At 39.4% G+C, this 19,331-nt stretch overlaps 1 protein-coding gene across 1 annotated transcript in view; it reads left to right on the forward strand.

Annotated features, from left to right (window-relative positions):
- Positions 1–19,331, forward strand: part of spryd3 (SPRY domain containing 3) — an 80,259-nt gene continuing 60,928 nt past the window's right edge. Inside the window, exons 1-6 of the mRNA XM_084720309.1 lie at positions 1–135; positions 3,022–3,149; positions 4,563–4,638; positions 10,211–10,335; positions 11,296–11,431; positions 11,552–11,740. Coding sequence (XP_084576435.1) covers positions 3,022–3,149; positions 4,563–4,638; positions 10,211–10,335; positions 11,296–11,431; positions 11,552–11,740 — 654 coding nt within the window. The 5' untranslated portion in view covers positions 1–135. The remainder of the gene's footprint in view (positions 136–3,021; positions 3,150–4,562; positions 4,639–10,210; positions 10,336–11,295; positions 11,432–11,551; positions 11,741–19,331) is intronic.

Consider the following 19,331-nt stretch of genomic DNA (forward strand, 5'->3'; position numbering starts at 1 on the left):
CGATTGGCTGTTTCAGTAACGAGGGTGTGATGTCACTGGGAAGCGCCGAACTCTAGTTTCCAAAGTTTTCAGTGGAGCTATGGATAGCTGATGGACAAAAGTGACTTTCTGTCTTATTAGCCGCGTAGATAACAGGTAAGTGATTGGCTAATCGATAATAACACCTACAATAAATCGGTGTTGTGCTCTCCAGTGTCAGGAACAGCCTCTCGTCATCCTCTTGCTGAGCAGCGAAGCTCAGCTACAAACAGAACAAGCTATCACATTAGCTGCTAGCTAATGATGCTAACCCAGCTTCGCGACTAAATTGACCGTTCTTCACCAACTAATGAATTGATGATTCGCATTTTGAAACGTTATATAATTAACGTTAAGCTACGTACCATTTTCAGTCAAGATGGCAGCAGTTAGCTGTGTAGTAATGCTAGCTTAACTTAAAATAGCTATATCGTTAGCACGGTGGCTAGCTCACAACCATGACAGCGAAGATGTAAACATTGGCACGCCCACTTCCATCCGTTGCGTCTTTTTCACATTTTTTTTTACTTTAACCGACTAAATGAATTCTTGCAGCCATTGAAAAAACACCTGAATGAGGTCCTTAGAGAAAAATTGGACACGTTGTGGAAGTTTGACGTGTTTATTTGTGTCTTAACGACATCATCCAACGCCACTGAACGACAGTCCAAAACCAAAAGCACCTGAATACCGTCATGCCAATCAATACATAGAATACATATTGATTACAGCAGCTTTATCACATGAGAGTTGGGCTGAGCAATTTTGTTGATGAGGAGAAATATTTAGTTTTTGATTATGGAGTGAACTGTGCTTTTATATAAATGTGCAGAGCTGATAAGTGCATTATCGAACCAAAATAATGAGAGTAATGATGATGTAAAATGTACAGTGCAGTAAATTACAATAAACCTCTAAAGAGAGATAGTAATATGAAATGTTAAAGGGTTAGTTCGCCCAGAAATGAAACTAACTGACTTAATATTAAAGTGAGTCTTTCATATTTTAGAACAAAAAAAGCAAAAGCATATTTTGCCTTGTTTCCACTTTTTTATTACTACATAATTCCAGCATTATATAGTTTTAATGTCTTCTGCATTAATAGATAGTTCACCTAAAAATGAAAATTCAGTCATTATCTGCTCAGCCTCATGTCAGTTGAAGTTCAAGTTTAGTTTTTTAGTCCATGAAACGCTGCTGGAGTTTCATAGGAAAACAGCATTGCGGAATCTTCCAAGTAAATTGAGTGAATGGTGACCAGTTTTCAAATAAAAGTAACAACCCCCCCACCAAAAAAAACATAAAATGCCTCCATACTGCTCGTTTAGTGTAATCCAAGTCTCACAAATTGGCAAACATGCCAAGCTGACTTGAAAGGCATCATTTACACCATGTTTTTAGCCTAAGTCTTCACTATAGAGTCATAAGTTGGAGCCATATTGACCTGCGTGTGTACACCATCTGAACTGTGTGTGTGTGTAGTGTGATGATGCGCTCGTGCAAGTGAATGGCATGTTGGGGCTTTAGACACTTGAATTACATCAGACGAGCAGTATGGAGACATTCTGTGGTTGTTTTTGGCTGAATTTTCATTTTTTGGTAAACTATCCCTTTAAGACGGATACAATATTCACTCATAGCTTTCAAGCAGGCTTTATTGTATGTTCGTTAGTGAGTTTCATCACGATAAGGTGTATCGATTCTTTGGGCAACCACACAGTATTTACCAGTATCATAAAATTTGCCATGATCTGATTTGGATTCGATTCAGGGGCCTGTGATCGATATGAGTCAATATGATTTGTCGATTGAACACAAATTAATACAAGATGAGTGGTATAGGTTAGTGAAGCACTTTTCTTGAAAGTCACAAATATGAATATGAGCATGGCTGAGATTAAATTTCACTCTGTCTCAGCAACAGCACAGCCACAATTTGTAACTTATTCTGTACCTTTAATGCTTAACTTGCTTTATGAATGGCAAACTAGGTCCCAGAGATGCAACTAATGATATTTTTATTATCAATCAGTCGATTATTTTTTTCAGTTAACCGATTAGTTGTTTTGTCCATAAAATGGTGAAAAATAAAAACCAGTGTTTCTCAAAGCCCAGGATGACGTCCTCTGATGCCTTTTTTTTGTCCATAATACAAATGGTTAATCAATGAACAAATTAGTTGCTGATTAATTTAATAGTCAGTTGATTACATGATTAATCACTGCAGCTCTACTAGTGGCTAGTGCTATAACTCTGTCTAATGTTGTCTCTTCATTTAATAAAACTGAAACAGACGCAGTGAATGCTAAACATTAGTGATACAGATGTGTGGCACAGGAATTTCAAAATAAAGGTCATCTTAAAGATAAGATATGGATTGATGTTTTCAATTTGCATCAATCATATTGGATCATTGAATGAATCAGTGTATTAATCCAGATAGGTGGATCATTACACCCCTTATGTACTTTGTATTTCTCAATGTTAATGCCTGGGAGAGGAACATGCATTGTAAAAACTGGAAGTTTATAGATGTAATAATAGTAATAGAATGTGTTTTATCCCATATGAACTTGTACATACTTCATCATGCAAACTGCTCATTGTGCCTCTCAAATAATGCATCAAGATTGCCGAAAACATAATACAATTTGGGGTTGGACTAGAGTTGTCACAATACCAGAATTTTAAACTTCAATACAATACTGAACCTGCCTCGGTACCCTTATCGTAGCCACATCTTGATATGACAAGATAAATGAAAACTTGTATGTAGAGAATGCTGGAGAGTGTGCATCTGTCAGAAACTTTCAAGCAGCTATTGAATGAAAGAATCAGGAGCATAAACACACACACACACGCACACACACACACACACACACACACACACACACACACACACACACACACACACACACACGTGTGAGAGGAGCTGGGTAGTAGCTGTTTTTTAAAATATTGCCATAGTCCCATTTTTCTCACCCCCCCTTATTTTTCTTTCAGATGGATGATATTAACGTTCTACACCACAGATGCCTCCTGAATTTGAGGCGTCGAATCAGAGATATTGGGGATGGACGCCCAGCACAGGAAAGATATATGAGGTTGCAGAAGGATGGAGACATACTCAGGTCAGCCTTAGGTCTTGAACTTGTTCACTATTGTCGGTCTGTTAGTCTCAATTCATTTAAAACACGAAATGGCTTAGTATTTATTGCTGTAAAGAAAATCCCGATTGTTTAGCATGTAGCTACCATCAACATGTTGAGCCACCATATGCTAAAGCCCCTTTAAAAAAAGGTCCTTTGGGTAGGATTGCTGCCTAATAGTTGAAGATTTGAATCATTACTTGGAGACCCCTTAGTCAACTGAGATTCATCTTTTTCTTTTGTCAGTCAGTGTGCAGATAGATAGATAGATAGATAGATAGATAGATAGAAGCTTTCACAAATGCACGGGGAGAACATTTCAATGAAGAATAATGAATAAGAGGTTTCATAAATACTTTTTTTAATTAGTTGGTGCCCTTATTGAAAAGCATCCATGACACAGCTTGTGGAGGTGGTTAATTGATGAGAGGAAGTGAAATGTGTGGTTGGTAAACAAGTCTGAGTTCTTGTTTTTTTTTTTTTTTTTAACAATAACAACTATATATATATATATATGCAATAAGAAGTGTGTAAAGGTGCATGTGTCTTATCTACAATATGTAACAGCAATTTATAAATATAAAACTGCAATATATAGAAAAGAAACAATGACTAGAAATCTGAGAATGGATGTAAAATGATGTACAAGAATGTGCATTAAGCTACAATCATATATAATGGTGTAATAACATTTTATTGCATGGTGAGTTATTGCACAAGTTATTGTAGATTCAAGTCATTGACAGCCCTCCTGTGGAGGCTTGTTACTATGTCAGCAGAACATGAGATGCACAGGCACAGTATTTTCATCTTTGCCGTCTCTGCTGAGTTTTTGTTATTAGTGAAGTTTGACTGAAGTTTTTTGTTTGATTGAATCAGAGGCTCTTGTTGTTTTATTCTTAATTCACAACCTGCAAATGTAATTCCTCATTTTAAAAATGTTGGCATTTGATTCACTGCTTAAAACTGTGTAAAACATTCAACACACTACAATGCTGATGCAAAGCTTCTTAAGCTCCAGCGATTCTCAGGAAAATCCCTGTTTGTCCTTGTACATCTACAGTTTCCCCGTCCTTTACAAAGCTTCCCTTCACATATAAAGCTTATCATCATCATCTCTTACAAGATAGTAACGGCCAATAATCATGTGCATTTCATTTGATATATCTTATATTGATATATGTAGCCTATATAGCAGTTCTACATCTTAAATTGCCTCATAACTGTTAATAATTGTCACATATTTTAGTCTGTTGTTGGTGCATACTGCAAATATCTCGACAGTCTTTTGATTTAAAGATGAAGTTGTTCTTCGAGATGTTCTTCTGATTGTGCATACAGCAGTCCGACCTAATAGAAATCACCTATTGTTAACCTGTAATTTCTTCTCTTTAGTTACCAAGGGAACTCTGAAGAGGTGGGTTGCTATGTGGCTGGCCATCCTTTGTCAAAGGGAAATTGCTACTTTGAGGTAAGGCTCATTGATAGTGATGCTGTTACTCTGACACTGTTATTATTGTAACTGAGTTCTGTCAGCTCTCCAAGGTTTTTTTTTTTTTTTTTAATTGTGCAGGATTTATTAACATGACAACCACCAAGTGCTGTCTCTAACTCTGCTGCTGTCCCCCACATTTTTTAGGGATTTTTTTCGATACCAATGTCATTATTGTTTTTGCTTATCGGCCTCATTCTTGCTTGAATCCTGATTAATTTTAGTTGAGCCGGCTGCAGCCTGAGAGCTAGCTGTAGCAACAGCCTGTCATTACCCGAAATGGATGAAATGAAAGAATATTTGTACAGCATTTGTTTTCTTTTAGGTTTTCTTTGGCAAATAAAGATCTGGTAAAGCTGCCCGTATGACACTTTGTCATTATAAATTCTAACTTTATGATGATATTAGAGATGCGACTGATCTGATCCAGTATCAATAATGGGGGCCGATATTGACAGATTTCAATTTAATCGAATACTGAGCTTACCTTGCAGTTAAATGGACCAATCCAAGTTCAGAGTCCTACGTCGTTATTTATTGAAATTTATGTGCCACACAGTGCAAAAAAGAGATAAATAACTGTTTTCGTAGTAACTCCATATTGATATGTATCATAGGGGAAGGGTTGGAAGGATTACTTTAAAAAAGTATTGGCGCGGCACTCAGAGATACGCTGCCATTCTAGTCAATGCTGTAATTTATACCGGAAGCACCGCGGTGCGTCTCAGCAGCGTCCCAGAAGCCGCTCGGTGCTCCGCTCCGCAGAGAATACGCAGCAAGTCTATTTTTGACGGATTGCACATCAGTTGCCACAGAGCAGGTTGAACAGGTAGGAAGTCAGGCACAGAAAACAGGGGAGAATCTGGTTGATTGTCAAAATAAAAGACCCCGTGCAGACTCGCGATCATAAAGACAGACAGAAAATAAACAAATAAACTATGTAGCCTGCTTATCCATGGTAGAAGCACAAAGAGCAAGGAAAGAGGACTTAACCAACAAAATCAGAGCAAGTAAATATAATCAGACGGGCAAAATGCTCCGCTGCTGAAACACTTCTGAGTTTAAATAAAGTTCTATGAAAGCTTGAATATAGCCACCATTATGATTTATAGTGCCATTGTCAGACTGATGCAAAATAAACAATATTTTGTTGTTTAAATGTATGCATGTCTATCATTTGATTCAGTCATATACCAAAATCCATTTAAATTGAAAAATGTTGCTTCTTGTGGCAAATATTGTTATGCCATTAAAATGCAATTAATTGAGATTAATTAATCACAAAGCCTCTAATTAATTAGATTCTTTTTTTTTTAAATCGAGTCCCACCCTTACTATAAAGATGTTTCAACATCTTGCTGCCATTTCCACTTGAAATTATTACTTTACTGACATTACAACTGGTACTGTTGTCATCTTGATTTGTGAAATGAAGCCATGTGCGTTTATTCTTCTCCATCATAACTCCTTCTGGTTGTGAGTTTCCATCAGCATTCATGCATGAATTTCAGTCAGACAATTTAGAGTGGCTCTCGATTCCCATCCCTAACATTTTGTTCATATACTTTTTTTTTTTTTTTTTTTTTACAATATATGGTAATCATTAGAAAACAAGTAGACTGTTTCTCCTTTGCACAATCATTCATTTTGAAATGTTGGGGGTGGGGTGGGGGGGATTATTCACAATATGATAGGCTTACCACATACCATCGTCCCTGTGTGTGCCCAAGATTGCTTTACCATCCAGCCAGCAATTTTATCCCCTGGAATCCCATTGCTGACAATTTTCTCAACTTCATATTAAATTCTGTGTGCCCCCCTACAGTCCCAGTTCAACAGTGCAAAACCACTACCTCAAAAATGTCCTAGCTGCATTGGAATGAGGGATAGGGTGTGGGTTAGGTGGTATCTTTGAGCACAAAGATTAGTCTAACACACAGTGTTTTTCAGCAGCCTGGCAGGCAGACTGACAGCAGGAGAAACTATTGGATGTTAAGCAAATCTGAGGTGCCCCCGTGTATCAAGACCTAATAGTTTTCATGCACACAGAAGAGTAGGAGCAAGAAAGTATCTTGGTGATTTAGCACAGGAAAGTTGCAAAAGTTCAGTCATAAATTACGCGCAGAACTCCGCAGTGTGTTATTTATGAGCCAGCTTGTTTGTGGGTGGTGCACGTCACAGCAGGCCTTGTGACGTGTGGTTAGGGAGACGGCAGGTGAGACGGGTGCACTTCCTCGTCTGGGCTTTTAGGCTTCAGGAGGAAACTTCAGGCTATACATTATTCTGTGAACCTACGTCATTCTGCTGAGCTACAAATAGACCCAGACAAGACAATGTGGCGTCAGAGTGTTGTAGCTATAGCAAGCTTTCCGCTTTTCTTTTCGGACTTTTTTTTTTGTTCTAGAATGAGGAGCACAATTTTGGACATATTTTGAAACATTTCGGATCTGCTCCAGCATGATTTTAAACAGGCCGACACTGTGCTTGGCCATAATTTATCGTGCCTGTGAGGTGTCCCAGATTTGGGCCAGATGTGACATTTCTTCTAAATGTGATGTCAAATCCTCATCTGACCTCCAGATCTGTCTCCCTCCTCCATAGCAAGAACAGCTTAAAGATAACAATGTTTATATTTAAATGAGAATAACATTTGGAGCCTGATAGATCTCTCTGACATTTAAACAAGTGGATTTTAATGTGGTCATTACCCAGAGTTTTTTGCTACATTATTCTCCACGCTGTGACGCACATGCTGTCAGTTTCCCAGATATCTCATTTTTGGGACCGTTTATTCCGACAAAGGTCAGGCCTCTGTCGACGTATGCGTCACTGCTATCCTCGTGTTCCCCCTCGTTTTGCCTTCACAAGGAATCCATTACACCTCTGTCACTGCCACTGCTCTTTCTCCAGGCTTCTGTCATCTGTCTTCTTCAAGCCCAGGCGAACATCTGCAGCATTCCACTTGTTTTTAATAGATGTATTTGAAAAATTCATATCAGCATAATTTAACGGCTCATCACTGTGCAGATTCCTGCTCTTTCCTAATCTCAAATTTCATCTCATATGTTTTTGTAACTTTTAGTTATATCAGACAGGCACAGATGATGTTGAAACAGTTCAAGTGTGGAAGTGGGAACCTGCCAAGGCCAAGAATTTAATTCTTTAACAAAGCGGGGGTACAGAGTATTATCCTTATAGTGCCAGACTGGAAAGGAATCAGGCCTGGAATTTTTAGTTATGGAAACCCAAGAAGTTTGGTTTCACATGTGGTGATAGCCGTCCTGCAGGAGCAGTGATTTGGGGGTCCGGGCTGAAGAGGGAGGTAGAGAATGAGGGAGGTAGATAATTGGGGAGGGGGAGAAAAAGACGTGCAAGGAATTATAAAGAGGAAGAAAAGTTAGAGGTATTAGAAATGACTTTGAGAGGTCAACAACAAAGACAGGGAACAAATGCAGGCTCACACCGGATGGGGCTATTCTCCTGTGTTTGGCTGCATTACCTTTCACCTAATTCTGCTTGGTGGAGTGTGTCACTTTGCTTTGATTGAGCTCAGCTAGCAGGCTGGCGTTGTGTCTGAGGGGAGGAGGTTCTTCCCAGCTGCCACCGGAGCTCTGGACTAGACATGTGCCATTGCAATATAAATTTTTCATGCTACTATTATTGTGGCCAAAAATATGACAGGAAACTGTATTATCAAATATAACTTGGGGGGTTTCCCTGGATGATTTTGAGACAAAGGTGGCAATGGCTGGAGAACACGTGAGGCGTACACAGTAAGTGACTAAATCACAATTTGACAGATTTATTTTCCAAAATTAATTTAAAATAAATTACACATTAGCAATCAAAATATGTGTGCTACATGAGACCAACTTAGTATGATGATGTAATTAGAATTTTCACTAATATTTGAAAGTCAGTATAAAGGTATTTGCTTAAAAACCAAAACTTTCTCTTTCATACATGCACTGCAACTCTGCAACTGTCTAGACACTAACCAGAGGAGCTGTACATATGAACACAAATGCCTGCATTTTTTGGCCCGAACTGAACCCTGACAGCTCCCTAGTCCCAAGTTTGGGTGAGCTGGATGTATGAATACAGCAGCTCAGAATCTGGAGCAGTTTGGTGTATTGATGATGCTGCGTGGCGTGCAGCTGCTCGCCTCTGAGGCCACTGATAGTTTTGTTTTCATACAGACTATCTGCTGAATGGTATTAGCGTACAAGTCTAATATTTTTTGAGCTTGTGTTTTAATGTCTTTCATCATCATCTGTTAGGTGAAAAATCGGAAAAGTAGCGCACCATGAAGCGTCTCTCCTGCTGCGCAGCTATTATTTTTTTTCAGAGGGTGTTGAAAGCATGGTGGGACATGCCATCCTGGGGGAAAAAAATTGCCTACCTTTGCCATCATCTGTATCCTGCATCTTCCACTTCCATCAGTTTGTTAATTTTGAGACTTAATATCAGTCATTAATATCAGCACAAAAACATTAATCATTACAGATGAGTCCTCGTCCTCCTCTTTGCACACCCCTTCACATAAACCATACAGATTATTTCTAACACGTGTGAACACGTCTGACGTGGACAGTCTCCTCATGTCAGCTGCATGTGTGAAAAGGCACATGTGTGCGATGTCTGGACCTGATTCTCAGGACGTAGTTCGGAGAACATATGTGAAAGCAGCTCTGTACACCTGTAAAGTTAACACTGCAGGGTCTCGGCATTTGGGATGGACCCCAGTGAACCAGACAGACTGAGGAATAAAGGCCTTTTCACACCAGACATGCCTGTTTGCGTTATTAATTTGAATGTTCATAATATTTTTTTAACCTGTATCTATCCAATGCAACCGGCGGAATTCAGCTGAGCGATATTGCAGCTTTTATTATTTTAGATTTTGAAGTTTCGCTTCTGACATGAACACGTCTGACCAATCAAACAGTGTGTTGTTGACAGTGTCACATTTGAATCATGGTGGGCTGTATCAAGGTATTACAGTATAACGGAAATGAAATATTAATGTTTACATTAAGAATTGACCCCAAAGTAGTTACGTAGTATTAATCATTTGCTTTTTATTGAGCATGACCTGACAAACACACTAAAATAAGTGAATCTAGCACGAGATCTCATGCTGTGAGATCTCACGCCAAAGGCTGGTCATACGAGACTAACGGTTAAAACTGCAGGCTGTACCACACATCCACAGGGGAGAAAAGACATATGTTAAAGCATTGATTTGGGGATTTTATGAATTGATATAGGACCACGCAAAGGAAAATCGATTTTTTTTTTTACCCAGCCCTGTTCAGAAACATTTGCAGTTTCCTGGGGTTTATTCATGTCGCTGTTGGGGTGTAAAGTCCCTCAGTAAGGCAGAGGTTTACCAGAGGACTTGATAAATAGCTTTTAATTTAACCCACATGAGTGAATAAAAACAGCCCTGCTCCAAGTGTATCAGATGGTTAGACTAGCTAATTGATATCACAACTGTCATTACATTACATTGCTGTATGTCTCTGTCCGTCTGTGTGTCTGTTTGTAGGTGACAATAGTGGACACAGGGGTGAGGGGGACCATTGCTGTGGGCCTGGTGCCTAAATTCTACAGGCTGGACCACCAGCCTGGCTGGCTGCCATACTCTGTAGCTTACCATGCTGACAACGGCAAGTAAGTCAAACCACAGTCATCTTTACTCTCCAGTTCAGTGCTGGTTTCTTGCATGGTTTGAGAAAATGGATTGTGGCCTGTTGATGCTTCATCCACACATAACTGCAACAGTAATTTTCTCCTGAGTTCTCACTTTTTCTTTGCTTTCATCACTGACAAAACTGGCTGGTCGCAGAAATCTAATTTTTGGCTTAAAGTGATACTTCACCCGAAAATTAAATTTCACTCAATATCTCCTCACCCCTGTGCTGATGTGAGGATGGGTGAAGATCTCCAGTTCACAAAACTCTCCTGGAGCTTCAGTGGAAAACAGCATTGCAGTCAAATCCAGTACAATTGAAGTGAATGGTGACCAGTTTTAAAATGTGAAAAAAAGAACACAATAAAAACACAAAGTGTCTCTATGCTGCTCGTGTGGTGTAATCCAAGTGTCCATAAGCCGTGACATTAAAATTTGACCCAAAAAGATGGCACTTCATAGTAGAAAATACATATAGATGAGAATAGTGAAAAATGCATTCACAGTTTCTCTGAGCTCAAGATGATGTCATGAAATTACTTGTTATGTCTGACCAGTAACCCAAAACCCAAATAAAGCAGCAGACCCTCATAATTAAGGAGCTGGAGTGTTTTGTATTTTTGCTACTGGTTTGGAAAACCGCAAGAGAAGATAGAAGCAGAAAGCTCACCAATGACAGTTCATGTTGTCCCTCTGTGGTATTTCTGTAGCCGCTGTAGTGATATTTCTGAGAACGTGCATCGTCTGTGTCGCCTGCTCCTGCAGGCTCTGTTGGTATGCCACAATCTCCTAAGCATAAGTGTAAATTCAGCTTTATGATCAATCAAATGTGGTTTTTCGGGTTAGTTGGAAACATGAGAATCACGCTGTCACTTCATTAACAAAGCATTTTTGAGATGAATTTTATGTTATGAAGATTTTAATCTCTTTGTTTTTTCTAGGCTGTACAACGGCAACCCTGTGGGGCAGCAGTTCGGGCCAAAGTGTGCTCGGGGTGACCGCATCGGATGTGGAATACACTCTGAAAATATTGAAGCAGGTTTTACAACAGTCTTTTTCACCAAAAATGGCAAACAGGTAGGTGTTTGTAATCTGAATGACATTCTGTAATCCAACATTACATGAACACAAACATGTCTCTCTGTGTCGTACGGTGTTCCTTCCACCATTGCTTCCTTACTCTCCTCTCCCATGCAGGTTGGTTCAGTAGAGGTTCCTGTGTCTGCAGAAGGGCTGTTCCCCGCCGTGGGGATGCACTCCATGGGGGAGGAGGTGAAGGTCGACCTGCAGGCTGAGTGGCTCCTGGAGGAGGACGATAGTATGATGATGGTGGACAGCCATGAAGATGACTGGGGGCGGCTTTACGACGTCAGAGTGAGCGGCACGGTAAGAAGCAGAATGAGCTCCTGCAATTTAATGTATGTCTACTTTTGCTGCTTGTATAAAAGTTTGCAAAAGCTTGTAAGTGTGCCTGTTTAGTGCCGATGTTATTTGGTACGTTGGTTTTGAATGTTTCGATCGGCTCCGTCATCAACAACAAACCTGCATGTGACTCACCTGCTGTTTGAACAGCAGAAAACAGAATCACAGGTGGGAAAAAAAATCCAAAATGAGTTGTGTTTTTTGTAGACTTCATTAAACGTACTGCTGAGGAAGAAAGTCAACAGAGCAGATACAGACTTTAGAGGGAGAGAGAAACTGAGGGAGGAGGGTGTAAGTCACAGAAGTGTGGGGGAAGGTGAGCAGATTAAAGTAGTTTGTGAGTAAACACCAAAATAAGGTAGAGAATTAAGTAGAATTAAAATAGGGAAATAAGAACCAGCTTAGTATAAATGGGGTAATTATAAACCCCCAGCACACCACAGAGATTCACTTCTACCCTCCTGCCACAGGTACACTGCCATTCTGGTTGAAACACTGCAGGAATATTATATTTCTCTTAACTGTAGGTGAGATGTATTTAAACCATCTGTAAACATAAAATCCACTAAAGTCCTCTAACCATGTCATTTTGGATCTTATGTACATAATAGTAAGCATATAAAAAGTATGAGAAATCAGATTTAATCCCAAATTGAAATATTGTCATCTAAGGGTTTAAATTAGGCATGTTTGTGCTCGGAGATTTATTATGCAATTAATTTCCCATCCAATCATAAAAGTCCATGTCAGTTGCTACGTGAAAAAACAAAACTTCTCCTCTCCTGCAGCTGCTCTCTGAATCTGAGCCAACTTGACAGTGTTATATCTCTCCTTTAACACAAAGAGTGATTTAACCTACCACCCGAATCAATATCGGTCAAAGTGTACGCTGTATTTAGAACATTTTCCCAGCTTTACTTTGCTGTTAGACAGCCTTTACTGACGGCTAACTGAAGCCTGCGTCTCTGCTCTCTTCACAGCCACAAAACTGAAAGTCATTTTCCCTTCGCACGAAACGAGAACCGCTGGCCTACTGCTGCCTCGATCTGCAGCGAGTAACGTTAGTTCAGACCCGAACAAACATGTTAAAACACTGAAGTCAAACAAAAACACAAAGTAACTAACAAACGCGGACACAAACTCCCTGCGAGATAGAAGCTTGGTTTCTGTCCACGGAGTCTAGTGGTTGGAGAGATGGCAGCTTCAGTCCCTCATTGGAAAACACTGTCTGACAACAAAGGAAAGTGGCGAACATGTTCTAAATATAGTGCACACTTAAACACACTGGTCTACAAGTGATATATTTTGCAAGTATTTTGAATTTTATTTCAGATATGGACACAGTTTGTGAGTTATACACAAAGTTTTTCACTAATGACTGTATTTTTCATTAGTTTAAAGATATTTTGAGTTTGAAAAATAAATTACATTTCATAATTATGTTGACATCATCCTCTTTGACTGCATTTCAAATAATAATATAATTGTAAATTTACACATAAAGCCTGTCATCATTAATTTGATGACCCATTATTACCTGCTGTCATGCAGGTTTATGAAGTCTGTCCACAAACATCCTCACTTATTCTGTCTTCAGGCTCCGTGATGGAAACTTCTCTTTAGCCCCTTCCTCCTCATCTTTCACTTGCTGTGGCAAGTCGTTTTTTTTTCCTCTGAAGCATCATATCGAGATGTTTTTTCTTTATTTCAGTGATAGTAACACGGCGTTCAGCATTTGCTGAATCTGACGTGACGTGTTCGTATGAGCCCAACGTACGAACAAAAGTAAAGGAAGTTTAAGATATGAATATGAAAATGTTCTTGCATGAGGCCCATCATCTACAGCGGTCCACAACTGTCAATCAAATGTGAGCTGACACACCCACACAGATGAAAAATGATCTAAACAGCAAAATTATATGTTTTTGAACCTGATTTTCTAATAAATATTAATGTTTATTTAAATTCAGATCTTTGTGGACGCTTAATGAGAAACTAAACTTTCATATCATACATGCATTTTTTACTGTTTCAAGTTTTCAGTGGCTTTAAGAACAAAAACATTAGCACTTAAAAAAATTATTTAGATTAGACTATAAAATGTGAAAAAAAATTGCTTGTCAGTTCTGTCAAGTAGCCAAACAAACTACAACCTACTCATTCACATGAGACAGAAAAGCAAACAAATCTTACTTTCTGACTTTAAGAACAAGCCTACATATAATGTGTATAATGTTCACAGTTCATTAAATGATTTGTCTATTAATCACTGGAGGACTATTTTCATAAATGTAGATTGTTATGGTGAAGCTTACCAGTACATTAGTGGTTGAGAAAAGTGCCAACTGGTTATTTGCTTTCCTCGTCTTGTGAACACAGAGACGACGTATGTGAAAACAAACACATTACATATATTCTGTGTGTTGTTCCAGCATACGTCTTTTTAATGGGACAGATTACAGTGTGGTTTTACTGTTGCTTGTAGTTCTGCGTGGTTGTTGCCAGTTCCCCATGTTTGTTTTGTACTTTGACAAGATCCTTCAGCTGCCCGTTCTTTAGCAAATCCCTCTTTGTTGACAACTGTACTTAATGCTCGCTAAATTTCAGGGAAAGCTCCAGACACAACCACTTGAATTTGAGTTATTTTGTCTCGGTAGTTGAATGTTCTTGCCGTGACTGGATTTGGGTCACCTTCACAGTGTTTTTTTTGCAGATTGCTTCATGACATCAGCTCAGGGATTTTCCCGCACGTTCTGTTGAAAACAGGTTCAGTAACAAGATAAACAGCCGACTCGCAGTGAAAACGCTGGTGCCGTTTCATTCCCTCTTTGCTACATCAGAGTCGGGGATTATGCAACAGTTTGGAAAATCTACCTGCTAAGCTTTGGCACACTAGCAGGGAAACCCACCAATTTATTTATCTGCAGATATATCAGGATTGAGATCTTCAGACTTGTCTGATCCAAGCCTCCATCTGTGTTTGGTTGCCAAATGTGACAGAGTAGTTGCCACATTGTAATCATTTTAATTGCAGTAATAACTTTCAGTCTTAACAGTCCCATGTTATTATACCCCAATTAAACCATGTCACATAGCTAATTTCTTTTGCTTTTCTCATGTTTTCTCTCCAAACACATGTCTGCACAGAGCTCACATTAACTAAGTATTTTCCGTCATTGACTGAATAAATTTTTTTAACAATTACAGAACAATCTGGAGGTCATCTTTCATTTTAAGAGATTACCTTGGCAATATTGGCATAAGAGCCATGGACTGCATTACTCTGAATTACAGTATTTTATTTTTGAATACATTACTTACCTTTTCCCTGATGACCTGAATATGTTGTTGCTAGTTGCTTTTTAAAAATAAAGTTGCTAAGAGGGTGTGAAAAGCTGCCAAATTTAGTGAGAAAGTTGCCAAGCTGGCAACTCTGAGCCCAGTAATTATGATGTGGTTGGTAAACAAGGTGAAAAAAGAGGAGTTGATATGGTGGAGGATGAAGAACAAGCAAAAGTAAAATTAAGGGGCGCCCTGGTAGCTCTGTTGGTAGAGGATGCACTCCATGTGCCGGTGCTGTTGGTCGACTCCCATCTGTGGGCCTTTGCTGCATTTTTGCTGCTCTTTCTCCCTTTCCTGTCATATTCAACTGTCCTATCTACTATAAAGGCATACCTTTATATCTTAAAAAAAGACAGACAAAAAAGTCTAATGAATTTTGGCCTCTGAGAGACAGAAGGGCTCCAGAATAATCCGACACGCATCTGACATATCAAGTTGTGACAGCAAATACTCTGTCTGGCCAAAAAAAAGTCACCACCTGGATTTAACTAATCAAACAGGTCAGATCCTTCCACTGGATAATCACGGCAGTGATTAATATGTTTCAGCTGGTAACCAGTTATTGAACTCTAACTGATGCAGTGAGCAGCTTCTCATTTCTTAAACAACCATGTCAGAAGACAAAAGATGTTCCTCTGTTTCAGAAGTTAAATTATTGTCCTGCATCAAGCAAAGAAAACAACTAAGGAGATTAATGAAACTACTAAAACTGTCCAACACATTATTAAAACCTGGAAGGATAGAGGTGAACCATCATCTTCGAGGAAGAAATGTGGTCGGAAAAAAATCTTGAATGAAACGTTTGGTGAAATCAAATCGTAAAAAATCAACAGTAGAACTCACAGCTGTGTTTAGTGAAAGTAAGAACATTTCCACAAACAATGTGAAGAGAACTGAAGGGATCGGGACTAAACAGCTGTGTAGCCTTAAGTGAGGATAATAAGAGAAAAGGGCTTCAGTTTGCTAGAAAGCATAAAGATTGGACTCTGGATCAATGGAAAAAGGTCATGTGGTCTGCATTTACCCTGATCCAGAGTGATGGTGGCATCAGGGTAAGAAGAGAGGCAGATGAAGTGATGCTCCCATCATGCCTAGCGCCTACAGTACGAGCCTGTGGGGGCAGTATTATGATCTGGGGTTGTTTCAGTCGCTCAGGTCGAGGTTCAGCAACGTTATGAGTCCAAAAAATGAGTTCAGCTCACTACCTGACCACCAGAGTCCAGACCTGAACCCCACTGAGAATCTTTGGGATGTTCTGGAGAAGACTTTACACAGCGGCCCGACTCTCCCGTCATCAATAAAAGATCTTGGTGAAAATTTAATGCAACTCTGGACAGAAATAAATGCTGTGACATTGCATAAGCTGATCAAATGATGCCATGGAGAATGCATGTCGTAATCAAAGCTGAAGGCGGTCCAATGAAATATTAATGTGTGAGACTTTTTTTTTTTTTCGGCTGGGCAGTACTGTCGTCCAAAAGGAATAAACATTGCTGCCAAACTAAAGTGTTACCATTTTCTGGAGGGTCAGACATAGATTTGTATGTTTTATTTGTTTTACAACCTGCTACACAGAAGCTTTTAGGCATTTTCCGCTCTCTCCCATCATATGAAATTGTGATTTTTTCCTCCAGGAGGGGGCACAATGACATACCTGATGTGTTGGTGTTCTTTAAGGCAATCTGATCACAATATTTATTCTCCTTTTTGGCTCTGTTTTGGTCTCCGCCATTCTTTTCCTGAGAGATGTTTTACTTTTCCCCACTTAATTGCTAACTTTGCCTGTCTGTGTTTGGTGCTGCGCAGGTACTGTTCAGTGGGTTTATCGCAGCTGCAGCTGGACCAGAAGTTAATGAGACTGAACTATACAGTAAATCTGCAGCTCATAAAACCAAAACACAGCTGAAAGAGACTTAAAGCTGAGACCTGAGACCCAATGCAAAAATATGAATCAGTGCAGCTTTAATGGTGATGGACTGACATCGACTGATAGTTAGATTTCTCATCTACAAAGTTGGGTATGCTGAGTGGCCAGAGAAAAAAATTACTTCTTCAGTTAAGTGTACAAGGTAACTGCATTATAGTGTTAAAAACATCAACAAGATTAATACAGCCACACCACAGACCACTCTACACCAGCAGCTTTAAAAACGGTGACAGCAACAAAGTGCTCCATAAAGGTAGTATTACAGGACTAATGTATTGCGATGCATTTCAGGGTATTGTTTTTTTTATTTTTCTGTTCATTCTGTGTAATTACCTCCTGCAAGCCTGATCAGGTTTGTAGTTTCTCGGTTGTGTCAGGTCAGAGCTGTTTTTGATCTGGAGATGGAGCATGTGAGGTAAGGCTAAAACAGATTATTGCGTTTGTAGAAAATAGAAAAGTTTTGTCTGCGTCGCTTGATTTCAGAGGTTCGATTCATTTGACAGCACTTTGATTTAGATTGTTTGCTTGGTGCTGTGCTTTGGCTTTCACACTTATTTGAATCCATTCAGAATTTCTGGAGTTAATCAGCATCACTCTCATCGTCGACACTCCATGCAGAAAATACAGCATATCTCTTCAAAAACCAGTGTAATACAGGAATCATGACACAACTGAAAATGTTCTTCTTTGTCCAGATGGTCAAATTTTGAATAATTTGCATGCTTTATAGATTGTAAAGCATTCTGGGGCAAATTTGTGATTTTAGGCTTTAGGAAAAGATGAAATGTTGTGTGGTACGGTGATACCACACAAACTGTAATCGCTCAGCTTGGGACTTGTGTTTTCTTTCTGTTTTTTCAGTTTAATTTCAAATGCAACATTGAGTTTCTATTGTTCTCTCTCACTAAGTTGATGAAAGACTTAAGGGTATATAATTAAGACATGATATGGCACGATAGTATGCTGATGACGCTTCCCACTAGTGCTGCGGCGGTCCTATCTATAGTTGAAATCGGATGCTGAAATATAAATCAGTACAATGCCTTCTCTGGAGGCATCTGTGGCAGGAGCACCATTATGCAATGACAGATCTGAATGATTTGGTGCCTGAGGTGAATAGACGTGCCATCAGTTTGCATGTTTGTTGTATTATAAATGATGAACATTATCTCTTACATCTCAAAAACTTTTATACAGTTTAAAATTGTTTTTGCCTAATTGATCACTGTTTGGTAAACCTGAATGATTGATGGCCATGCTGCATTAGCTATTAGCAGTTCCTGTTACAGTTGTTTTAGGAATGGTTCAGTTCAGTTGAAAATATTTCCAAGAAAACATTACCCTATTTCAGTGGTTCCCAAACTTGGGGGCATAGAGCCACTGCAGACGAGGCGTGGATGACCAGAGAAGAAATACATGAATATGATTTATGTAGGGGAAATAAAGAAACTAGAAGGATATTCTTTAATCCACTGTTTCATTTCTACTTAATTCTCCCTTCACCTTACATTGCTGTTCAGTCACAAACTACTTTAATCTGCTCACCTCACTTTTCCCTTCAGTTCTCTTCTCCGTACCCGCACACACACACACACACACACACACACACACACACACACACACACACACACACACACCTGCACCTCTCTCTTGCACTCACAGCGAAGCTCCCCCGCCCCACCCCGCCTCTCTCTGTTTCTCTTGTACTGTAGGTGTCTGATCTGTTGACTTACAAAAAGATGAAGAAATAAGATTGTATAAATGAGTCGCCTAAAAAGTCAACTTTTGTTTTGGCTTTTTTTTTTTCATCCACAATTCTGTTTTTCCAGCAGCAGAGAGCTGCGTGTGCACAAAGCTTGTTAAAACGATCGAAACAAACGTGGTGCAGCCAGGTGCGCATCCAAATAGGTATAGACTGTGCATTAAACAGGAGACACTCTCCTGTATTACACAGCAGAGCAAACAGATGGGTGAGTGGGACAGCACGGGGAGATCATCCACTAATCAGTCGCGTATGGCACCGTTCGTACGAATTTAAAAAAAAAACGGAGGTGTGCAAAATATACTTGGGCAGCAGGGAAACACTGCAGAGGCTGTTACATCGTGCTGTTCACAGACAGGTTCACTGTCATGAATTCGTGAGAGTGAGTGACAGAGAAAGAGTTTTGTCTAGAAGGGCACCCTACAGACACAAGTACAAATCTTGTGAGAGTTTTGCAAATCAAGGCTTTTTCAACCATTTATAGATTTGATATAATTATTGTTCTATGCTCTTGCTCAGGGAAG

Source organism: Lutjanus erythropterus, chromosome 6 (assembly GCF_056507025.1).
Source record: "Lutjanus erythropterus isolate fLutEry1 chromosome 6, fLutEry1.hap2, whole genome shotgun sequence".
NCBI lineage: Eukaryota > Metazoa > Chordata > Actinopteri > Lutjaniformes > Lutjanidae > Lutjanus > Lutjanus erythropterus.